This window comes from Petaurus breviceps, unplaced genomic scaffold (assembly GCF_028583685.1).
Source record: "Petaurus breviceps papuanus isolate PSGF00001 unplaced genomic scaffold, PetGlider_PUasm1.0 178, whole genome shotgun sequence".
In the NCBI taxonomy this organism is placed as follows: domain Eukaryota; kingdom Metazoa; phylum Chordata; class Mammalia; order Diprotodontia; family Petauridae; genus Petaurus; species Petaurus breviceps.
In genome coordinates, this window is record NW_027185777.1 from 5836995 (window position 1) to 5849331 (window position 12337).

The 12337-nt window shown below is 38.8% G+C and overlaps 1 protein-coding gene across 9 annotated transcripts in view; it reads right to left on the reverse strand.

Moving 5' to 3' along the window:
* The window catches only part of ADAM22 (ADAM metallopeptidase domain 22), a 270825-nt gene that overhangs the window by 210350 nt on the left and 48138 nt on the right, over positions 1 to 12337 (reverse strand). For all 9 annotated transcript variants that reach the window (XM_069086210.1, XM_069086211.1, XM_069086212.1 and 6 more), the window contains exon 3: positions 3750 to 3826. In XM_069086210.1, coding sequence (XP_068942311.1) covers positions 3750 to 3826 — 77 coding nt within the window. The remainder of the gene's footprint in view (positions 1 to 3749; positions 3827 to 12337) is intronic.

Genomic DNA, 12337 nt, shown 5'->3' on the forward strand with positions numbered 1-12337 from the left:
ACTACCCTAACTGAAATACTGAAATTTGCATTTCCTTTAATTTTAAAAACATTATTCTGAGGAGTCCATAGGTTTCACCAGACTACCAAAGGGATCCATGATATAAGGGGGTCAAGAACCCCTCAATCTAGAGGCACCTAGGTGGATCAGTGGATATACTGTCAGACTTGGAACCAGGGAGACCCAAGTTCAAACCCTACTTAAGCCCCTAAGGAATCTTGGGCAAGTCACTTAACATCTATCAAATTTCAAGCTCCTCAATAGTAAAATGGGGATAATAGTAGCATCTACCTCACAAAGTTGTAAGGAAGATTAAATGAGATAAGATACATAAAACACTTTATAAAACTTTAAGTTTCACACAAATGCTAGCTAAAATAGGCATTTTTAATGAATAAAGAAATTTCCACCACAATCATGTTGACATAGGCACACAATTACAAACAACCTTTCTGGACTTCAGTTTCTCTATCTATTTAATGAGGGAGTTATGCCATATGCTCTCTAAAGTTTCTTTGGGATCCGAAAAAATGGTGATTCTGTTTGCTATCTATGGCAAAAGATCTTTGGTGGTTTATTGTCCCATCATTAAATTATTATAATCATTGGTGTGATGATCACTTGGGTTTTTTTTTATTATCATCATAATCATCACCTTGGGCCCATTACATAGAGCCTTCCTGGCCACTGTGGGACTCTTCTACAATCCAAGTACAGTCAGCAAATTCACAACCCTTTCCACAGACTTCTTTGTTACCTCTCCTTGTTTTGCTCCAGGAACCAAAATGGCCTGGTGAAAAAAAAAATGATTTTGCATAAAAGAGGAAAAGTAAGACTGGAGTGGCCATTTGCAAATATTTGGGTTTACTTTCCATGGCTTTGTCTGACTCTGCTCCTTTCCTCCCTCCCACCCTGGGAGTTTATTAATCTAACACCTGACAACACCACCTGCTGATTGCTGTCATGTTTGAGTTCTACTCTGGGCTCCCACTCCAGAGAAAAATGAAGATATTATGAGAAGAATGCCAAAGGAAGAGTCAGAGAATGAAAGAAAGACTTATTTTTTCTTGTTACTGGAATAACTGGCTATTTTTTTCCTCTTTTCCTTGGACGGGACTTGTGATTTCATTGGTCATGGGAACTTCCAGAGATAAAATGAAAATAGGTGCCTATTCTGCAAACATAAAGAGGATCTTGAGTCACTGAAAGGCTAAGTGACTTACCCAGAAAGACACAACCAATATGTGTCAGAGGTGGGATGTCAGCTCAGTTCTGGCTGATTCCAAGTTTGGCTCTCTATTCACTAGGCAGAGTGGAAAACGCCTCTCTCACAGGCCAAATGACTAACTTGCAAAAAAAAAAATCTTTAGAAAGGAAACATTCATGACCTAGGGATTAGTCAACAATTCTACTCTAAAGTACATCATAAAAGAGACTGCCTGACAGCTGACCTCAGAATCCAGAAGAGCTGGAGTCAAGGTCCATCTCTGACATAGTGACTTTGGTGATCCTGGGCAATGGAATCACTCAACTTCTGAGAGCTCTGGACAGCTCTCAAAGGCTGTAAGCTGCAGAGAATGTATTGACTTACATCAATAGATGGAGTTCCCCATGCCAGTGAAGTCACTTGTTAGGTCCCTGTCTTGAATATAAGAATGAGCTCTTTATCACCAAGTGGCAAATTCCAGAAGTCATAAGGGGCCTGGTAAAGATACAATGATTTTGCATAAAAGAAGGAAAGCTAGACTGGAATTGACTATTTGCAAAACAGTTTGGCCTACTTTCCAGTGTATTTCATCACCTCTGATTTCTAGAATAGCTAGCCACTGGATATACAATATGTCTGTGCAACTATGAAAGGAGCAAATTAAGGAAAGTTCTTTAATATTCTAAGGACCTCTAACTTATCAAGGAGGAGACTTTCTATACATGAAGATCACAACCCTTCTTCCATTCCTTAGGATCCAAATTAATAAGCTGATCTGGTTAAAAATAATTTATCATTTGGCTGTATCTTGTTCTTTGGCTAATTTCTTTCTGTTTCATGTTAACTAGTACCATTTACTCACCTATAGGAGCATACAATTTGTATTGGACTGTTGTGAGAAATCAAATGAGATAATAACTGTCCAAGCCTTAAAGTGGTATATAAATATTAATGTTACTGTTTTTAGGGTATCATATGCTTTTTAATTTGTTTGCCTTTGACAATGCATAACTATAAGTGTGACCCTACTAAGTGCTAGACATTGTTCCCTATCACTTTCCTCATCATGTTAGCAGAAGCTGCACCAATCATACTTTCATTTTCTAACCTTTCTCTACTCTTCATCTGCCACCTATAGATGTTACTTAAAAGTTGAAATTCTTATTGTTACAACTCTTGTGTATTATTGATGATAAGCCAACTTTATTTTGCTAAATATATTTATTTGCTAAATATATTTTAAATAAAAAATGTCTCTGCATGGTTCCTTTCCACTCCAATATGAATGTGTTTTGTTGGGTCCATTTGTAAGTGGAATCCAGCTACATAATACAAATTTCAGTCTAATTTGCCTCCCTTTATTATGAACATGAGCAGCATTTCACTGGAAGCCCCTATTAAGAAACATGTTAGACATCGTACCTTTTTGGTTTTTAGTTAACGTAAACCAAAAAATACAAAATGTTCCATCTAAGGGAAGAAAAATATATTTATCGAATCACAATTGCTCTTACAATCTTAAGTAAGGAAACATTGTCCATAGAGGACAAGCATATATCCAGCATAGTTCCATCTTCAAAGAACAATACCTTCCATCTTTCTCAATCCTGTCAACCTCGATTTATGCTATAATTTTTCTTCTAATATTTCTACAGTAATGACTGTCTCTTCAAAGGGCTTCCCATCATCATGCCAATTAGGCTTTGGTTTGTTCTTCCATTTCCACCCAAGGCTAGTGATAACATTTGTTTTCCTACAACAGCCCTTCATAAGTCTCTCTGAAGAGCACAGAATCTATCAGAGCTCAACACAGAATCCAACAATGTTGGCTGGATTCTGTCAAGACACTATAAGACATGGATGACCTGGAAACAAATAGCATCAAACATTTATAATGTACTCGTCTCCATGCAGAGTCCTATTCTAGGCAACGAGGGAGAGACAAAGTTAAGATAAGACTTTTTCATCCACATGTAACGATCATAGATATATACATCACCTATACCCCCTTGGGACTTGAGATAACAAGCTCAAGGAAAGAAATGACCCTTGTTTCATAATTGTATAATGCTAAACTACACTATAATCTCAATTAAATTGACCTAGCCCCAGAACGAGGAGACCCAGGTTCAAGTTTCTAACACATACTGGCTGTGTAAGCCAGGCAAACTATTTAACCTTTTACTGCTTAGACCATAAGTTACCAAAGAAGAACAATGAAATCACAAGCATGGTCCCAATCCCTCAATTACATTATAGCTGCCCAGGGTCTGACATTCATTTGTCATATTAACCTTCCAACTCAAGTTTATTCAATAGTTATTCAATCACCTACAAAGTCATCATCGGTGACAAAAACAAATAAAATGCTGTCCTTGACTTCATGCAGCTGATGTAAAACTGTCATGTTATCTCTATAGCAGATAATGAGAATCTGAGGCGTTAACAATGAAAAAAACTTACGAGGACTATCTAGAGCATGCAATTTAACAACAACAAAAAAAAATAAGAAGGTGAATTTCCCAGATGGCAAAATACTTACTGGTTGAGTACAACATCGAGGATGAAAGTTGATCCAAAAGCATCAACTTGGAAGCTCGCCTGGTCAACGTGAGTAGACTGCAATATTGAAAAAAACAAGAGTAATTTGTCAGGTAACCATAGTAGAAAAACATTTAATGAGCTAAGAAGTACTTGTATGATCATTGGTCCTTCAAAATTATTCTTATGAGTAGAACATTTCAGTGTGGGTCTTAAGCAACACAAAGGATTAAGACAAGTTGGTTTCTTCCTATTTGCAAAATTTTTCACTAAGTAGATGGTTCAATGGATAGAGCATAGGGTTGGGGATCAGAAAGACTCATTTTCATGAGTTCAAATCAGCCTCAGACACTTAATAGTTGTGTGATCCTGGGCAAGTCACTTAACCCTGTTTGCCTCAGTTTCCTCATCTGTAAAATAAGCTAGAGAAGGAAATGGCAAACCTCTCCTTTATCTTTGCCAAGAAAACTCCAAATAGGGTCATGAAGAGTCAGGCACAACTGAAACAACTTAATAACAACAAAGAAAGATGAAGTAACACTTTAAAAATTCAGTCAATTAGCTTTATTAAGCAGCTACTGGAACTATGTTAAGTGTTGGGGGTACAAAGGAGGGAAAAAAATCCCTTCTCTCAATGCAAACTACGTACAAACAAGATTTTTGTTTATTTGTTTCATTCATGTCCAATTCTTCATGACCCCACTTGAGGTTTTCTTGGCAAAGATACTGGAATGGTTTGCCATTTCCTTCTCCAGTTCATTTTTATATATGAGGAAACTGAGGTAAACAGGGTTAAGTGGCTTACCCAGGGTCACACAGGAAGTGTCTGAGGCCAGATTTGAACTCAGGATGATGAATCTTCCTGACTCTGGTCAGTACTCTACCCACTGTGCTTCCTAGCTGCCACCTCTAACAAGATACATACTGGATAAATAGGAGGTTGTGGGGCAGAGGGTAAGGAGAAGGGGGAGAGAAGGCACTAAGATTAAGGAGGACTGGGGAAGGCCTCTATGGAAAAATGGGACTTTAGCTGACTTGGAAGAAACCAGGAAAGCCAGAAGACAAAGATGAGGGATAGCATTTCAAGAATGGAGGGCAGCCAGGGAAAAGGCTTGAATTGGAATACAGAGTATTACACGTGAGAAACAGGAAGGAGGTCACTGTCACTGAATAAAAGAGTACATGGGGAGAATAAGGAGTAATACGCCTAGAAAAGGTAGCAAGGGGCCAGTAATGAAGGGCTTTGAATGCCCAAGAGATTTTCCAATGCTTCTCAAGAAATTAGACTCTTTTGATATCTATTTCCTTTGATCCCACCTTATTCTACTAGAAGATTTTCCCATTAAAGTTAAGCTGGGGGATAATTTTTTAAAAACAACAACTACGTTATAGTTAAGAGTAAAATGAGAGGAAGCATTAACCCATACTCAAGTGGGTACATGACCTCTTGGGTATGCATACTCCCTCCAGGAAGCTAGAGCATAATCCATCCATGCCTGTCCATTCTGTGCAACTCTGAATCTATAATCAGGTAAATTACCATTTTCTTCAAGAAGGTGTGCCTCGCAACTCAGTTACATTATTTTTCAATCATCTGTCTGCCTTTACCCTTAAACTTCTCATATCTAGGCTAAGCACCCCCACCCCACCCTTTCTCCCAGTTGTGATCCATATAAATGGAGGAGAGCACCCACACCTACGAGATCACAATTCCCTGGAAGTAGACAAGTATGTTTCTCTTATGTTGTATTCATATGGGAATCCTATTAGATTATTCTTAGAGACTGTAGCAGCTAAGTGATGGAGGGAGCTAATAGAGCACTGAACCTAGATCCAGAAAAACATGAGTTCACATGTGGCCTCGGACACACTTAACAGCTGTGTGACCTTGGGCAAGTCACTTAACCTCTGTCTGCCTCAGTTTCTTCATCTGTAAATTGGGGACAGTAATAGCACTTCCCTCCCATGGTTGTTTTGAGTGTCAAACAAGATAATCTATGTAAAACACTTAGTAAACATTAATAAAGGTAAACTTGGTAAACTTCAATAAGTGCTAGTTTTTATTTTTGTTTTTGTTGTTGTAGTTATTTTGATCCTATGGGCCACTCCTTCCCATGTGAGCACAAGCTAAAGATCTTGAGAATTACTGTGGCAACATCTGGAATCCTTAGCTGGAATTCCAGGAAACTTCTTAGAAGCACATATGACGAGAAGGAAAGAAATAATAAACTATCTCCTAGGAAATGCCTCAGAGCTGAATTCTGATTAGGCGGGGAAAGGGCTCCTCCCTTCCCCCTGGAGTTTTAAAATTTTTTATAGAACTTCTATTGTGTTGTAGATTGTTGTTTTTTTTTTAAATTTGGTATTTTTGCTTCACAGCATATACATTAATGGTTGCAGTATGAACCAGAATGGTGGGCAACATTTTTCATTGAACTTTTTTTTAGAACAGTATCCTGCAGGCAGGTAGGTGGCACAATGAATAGAACACCAGCCCTAGAGTCAGGAGGACCTGAGTTCAACCATGGCCTCAGATAATTATTAGCTGTGTGACCCTGGGCAAGTCACTTAATCCTGATTACCTCCCTCCCTCCCCAATCCCCCAAAAATTAAAAGAAAAGTATCCTAGAAATAGAACTTCAACCTAACAATACTATTATTTATCAAGAACCTACAAAGCATTTCAGCGGGTACCAAGACTACCTTCAAGGAGTTTACATTCTGGGAGGAAAGCTAAGACAAATGATGATAATACAAGTTTTAATATGGAAAGTGTATGGATGAGGTCTGATTAGAGCAGCATCAGAGGGCTTAGGAGTAAGGATGAGGTCTGATTAGAGCAGCATCAGAGGGCTTAGGAGTAAGGATGAGGTCTGATTAGAGCAGCATCAGAGGGCTTAGGAATAAGGAACTGCTTCTCTCTGGGGGAGAATAAGAGAAGGTTTCAGGGGGAGGTGGCACTGGAATACTTTAAAAGAGAGGAAGACCTTCAAGAGATGGAGCTGTGAGGAGAATCCAGGAATGGAATAGGAGATACTATATGGAAATGCACTCGGATGGATGCACAGGGGATCGGGCAAGGGAAGGTCAGAAAATAGTCTGGTTGGGCCAGTACATAAAGGGCAATGTTATGATATGACGTTAGATGGGCACCGATTTCATTAGCCTTTAAATAACAGAATAATGAGTTTGTATTTTAGGGCTACAGGTTTCGGAGCAGGAAGGAGGGAAGAGGTGTCTATAATGAGACATTTAAAACTAGTATTTAATATTAATATATTAATGTTAAGTTTTACTAATTTTGCTACTATGACTGCTTTTTGAGGCTAAATTACTAATAATAGTAATAACAGCTGATGCTTTTTATCAGGATTTCAAACTAACTACATATTTCATTTGAGTCTCCCAATATAACCCCGTCAGGTACTATTATTATCCCCATTCTACAGATTAGGAAAATGAAGTTCAGAGTGATTTAGTGACTTGACCAAGGTTACAGAACTAGTAAGTGGCCAAGGGGACATATCTTAAATGCCAAAAAACACTATTCTCCATTGCACATATGTATTTATTTTGTGATAAGCCAAGTTTTGTGGGTAACAGTGAAGCCTCCAAGCTAGTATGGCAGATTGGTGGCTACCTTCATGGACACACAAGAATGATGGAAAATGGGTTTCAGTAATCATTCTCTCTATCTACCTAACGCTTAATAATGCAAATGATTTGCCACCAATGTTCCTGAACACTTTGCTTTGTTGCAAAATGTTTCTAATCTGGAAAAAAACAAAAAACAAAAGCTACACAGCTCAGCAGAATCCACATGCCACGTATCTGTGGGGAATCTAGTACAATGCCTTCATTAGAAAAAGCTGATTTCTAATTCTCAGCTATATATTAATGGCAATATGCATTTTTATCCCCATTTCTTTAAACAACAACCATTGATGGATGCCCATACATGACAGTGTCACAAAAAGGAAGGTGCTGAGGAGTCAAAAGTCATAATAAACAACAACAGAATATGACGACAAAAGCGACAATAAAACACAACGAAATGACAATAAAAGACATTCTGGCTGTCTGATGACAATGAATCGAGTGACACTATATTGTAATGAGATGTAGTCACATAAAATTGTCAAAATCTTAATTATTCACAAAATCTAACAGCATTAATCTGTTTCCCCTTTTACATAACTAGATATTTGTGCTGTGTTGACAGGGGCAACAAAATGTGTATCCATTGCCAAATGCAGAGTAAAGAAGTGGCATCCAGATTCTGCAACAACAGACATGTACCACTACAGACACAGAAACTGTCCAAGGAAAAAAATGAAATCCATAAGCAGCTCATAGTTTCCAATAACAATAATTAATACTATGAAAGTACTAATTGTCATAATACATGACTCTTAATTTTTAGAAAATTTCCTCTAACTACCCAATAATCAAGAATAATGAATAAGTTAATGGCCAAGAGACTGACTTCAGGAAGATCAGTAAGGGATGAAAATCTTTCCAGTTGACTAAACTCCATCATGGACAAATATTAATGGTTAAATTAGACACTACCTATGATGAGCGCAAAGAGGTCAATTCAAAAGTCATCCAGAAGGAGGCTTATTAGTTTATTCAGTGACGTAATGACATGTGGATGTTCAGGTCCCACCAACCGCACAGGTGCCAAGAATTCATAATCAGACCTGGTGGGCAGAAGCAATTCACAAGGCAGACCAGTTCACAAGCTACAGAATCTAGAACCTTAAATTCAACACATCCAAAATGGAAATCATTATTTTACTCCTTAAACCTGTTTCTCATTCAAACCTTTCTATTTCTGTTGAGGTACCACCTCCCAGTCTCTCAGCTTCCTAGCTTTGGAGACATCCTTCACTCTTCCAAGAACCTTGGGAATAACAGTGCCTACAGCTCAGTGCCCTCGAGCATCATCCTGGGAAGCAGCCCCTGTGGAGATTCAGCCTGGCAAAAGTGTTGAAGCATAGCCCCTCTGTGAACTAAGCACTTCCCAAATACCCATTGCCTTGACTGAATTGGCTTCTACAGGTGCTTCAGTCACAGTTACTGAAGACCCAGGAAAGAAAGTTCTTGCTGCCCAGATCCTTGGCTCTATCAGATGGTTTCACATCAGAAACTGATAGGATTTTATCAGCAAAAATGACATTAACAACGCACTGCCAGCTGCTCTGCTGCTGTACCAAGGACCATGGGGTCTTTCCATCTGACTTGCAGCTGAAACCTTCCGCATGAGCTGTCTCCCCTCCTTAGAATGTGAGCTCCTTGAGAGGAGGGGCTGTCCTTCCCATTTGTGTCTCCAAGGCACAAATGCTTTGCACAGAGTAAACACTTAATAAGTCCTCCATTCCTTCATTCTTCCTTCTCCCTTACTCTGTCATAGCCAATCATTTGCCAATTCTTGTCAATCCCACCTCCACAACATCACTTGCATCTGTCCTTTGTCCATTCACAAAGCCCTTCCTCTACTTCAGTCCTTTCTCATTTCCTTTAAGACAATTGTAAGAAAGTTACTAAAATGGAAATGTTTCACATGATTGCACATACATGACCTTTATCAGATGGCTTACCATCTCTGGGAGGTGGGAGGGAAGGGAGTGAGGGAGAGAATTTGGAACTCAAAAGAACCAAACCCCCAAACCACTGTTAGAAAAAGACTATTTTAAGAGCCTCCTAAGTGATCTATCAATAATTGAGTGCATCACTATTGTTAGAAGCTCTTCTATAAAAGAGGGTCTTACCATTTTCATTCACACACTTTGAAAATTTGGTAGTAGATTGGTATCACACATTTTTCAAAAATCATTCCTGGATAGCATTGATCTAAAACTTTTAACATGCCAAGACTAGGCTGTGCCAACTCAGCAAACCTGGCAGGTAAATATCATGGAGCATAAGTGAGCATTCTACAAGAAAAGGAATTTTCCAGGCTTGTGCCCCATGTAAAACAGAGTCTCAAACTAGTAGCTATAAATGAAACTTCTCAGATTAATGTAGTTCATGTATCTTTCAGAATAATACAGAAATTTGTCACATTTTTACCCCAAATTCCACCAGACACTGGGAAAAAATGTTAATGAAAACATTCCAAATTTCTCTTAAAGATCAATTCAAAACATGCTGATCTTCAAAACCAAATACAATGAAAACCTTCCTTGGATTTACATCAGTGTTTAAGGTTTTGAATGATACTTAGATATTGCCACAAACATGTTAGTAAATGCAGAAATGATCAATGGCCCCAAATCTCCTTTTTTTTACATACTTAAAATCTGAAATCAAACTGAACTATGTAAATAAGTTAACAGAGATTAAAAATTAAATACAATTTTAAAAAACCCTAAGATTTGAAAGTTTCAAAAATCTCCCTTGATTTTAAGGCTACACTGACAATATTGTGTGAAGGAATCACTGAAGGATCTCTCATTGATCCCTCAACAACTCACAGAACCTCATCTATCGGTTACCTTCTGGGTTGGCTACCTGCTTTAAAGGTCACTCCACTCCAGCCCATCACCCTCTCAGCTGTCAAACTGATCTTTGTAAAGCTCAAGTCTGACCCCGTCACCCCATTCTTCCATAAACCCCAGTTTCTGCCTATTACTTCAGCATCAAATATAAAATCCTCCATTTGGCTTCTAAAGCCTTCATAACCTAACCCCTTCCTAACTCCTCAGTTTTCTAACACTTCATGCACCTGCATCAAAGAAGGCACTGTGCTCTATGAGCAAAACAGGATTGAAGTAACTCCAAAGAAACATGAGATGCACAAATTTACATACATCTCCACTCCAAATGTTCATATGGACTATTTGTGCCCGACCTGTGGTAGAGCTTTTGGAGGTCATGTTGGTCTGATCAGCTACAGTCAGACACACGGTACCTTGATTCCAACACAGTGATGTCATTTTGGCCCTCTTCAAGAACAAAGGACAACAACCAAGCTACCTACCAACTCTGCAATCCAGTGACGTTCCCCTCCTTGCTGTTTCTCACAGCACGAGACACACTATCTAGTTGACTGCAGGAATTTTCACTGGCTGACCCCCCATAATCTGGAACTCTCTTCTTCCTCATTTCTGCCTTCTGGCTTCCTACTCTCATTCAGCTCTCAGCCAGGTTGTACATAGGATAGAACACTGACTTGAAATCAGGAATATTTGAGTTTAACTATGACCTCACACACATACTAGCTGTGTGACCCTGAAAAAAATCACTTAATTTCTGCTTCCTTCAATTTTCTCATCTGTAAAATGAGGATGGGAATAGCACCTACCTTCCAGGAGTGTTGTATGAATCAGAGATAATATACAGCTATGCCTAGCACATAGGCACTATATAAATGCTAGCTAGGATTAGCTAAAAGCCCATTTTCTGCAAAGAGCCTTTCTTAGTCCCCCTCAATGCCAGAGCCTTCTCTCTGAAATCACTCCCCATTTACACTGTATATATCTTACGAATTTATTGTTTGCATTTGGTCTCTCCCAGTAAATCATGAGCTCCTGGAGAGCAAGGTCTGCTTTTTTTTTCTTTTTACCTTTTTTTTGTATCCCTAATACTTAACACAGTGTTTGGTAGATAGTGAGCTCTTAATCAATACTTATTGCCTTGACCTGACTTAAAAAGTAATTTGCAGAAGAACTGGAAAGTCCTGAAGGTGGCCACCATCCCTTCAGATGGCAGAGTTAATATAAGGCAGTCACTGCTGTGGGATGGTTTAAGAGGTCAAAGTTGGCCAGAATGTGCTCAGAATTCAGGAACAAAACAACTTTAAACTTCTGGGAAAACTCTTGAAAGACAGCATGGCTTGGTGGAGAGAGCACAGGACTTGGAGGCAAGAAAACCTGATATTTAAAGCATTCTGTTTCTAAAGAGATTGTCTCAACTATCAAGATCCTTGTTATATTTCACAGCTAAACTGTTTGCAACTTTTAAAATTCATACATTTCCATATGTGAGTTTCAAAGCAGATAGGGTTTCAAATTCCACTGAGGCTTCCCTTAAAATTTCACTTCAGCTTACTTTAGAGTTGAGGAAGTGTCTTTTAATTCTAAAGGAAAATACTTATTAAGAGGCAAAACCAATTTGTCACTGTTTGGTTGCTTTGGTTTTTTTTTTTTCTTCTATCAAAAACTTTTAGGAAACATGGCACCTACAGGAGACCCAACCAGTGCTGATCATTTGAGACATGAGTACAAGGGTGGTTCTGCTCTCCCACTCACACATACAGAACTGGATGAATTAAACAAAGAGCTACACACTGGTTAGCTGTGAAAAAAGAACAAAGATTTTAGCTCATGAGAATTTCTTTTTAGAGGTAGAGACTTGCAACTTCATTTACAATCAATACTTGGTGAGGGCCACCTGGCAGAGGGCTCCATACTTGTGAACTTTGCCGGCTGCTGGGTGGCCCCCTCTCCCAAACTGCCTGCTGTTTATTTTGTACAGACATATCTGTATGGCATCTCCTCTCATATAACCTAAGTTCCTCGAGATCTAGACTTTCAATTTTGTCTCTGTATTTCGGCTGCCCAACACAGTGCCTAGCACATAAGA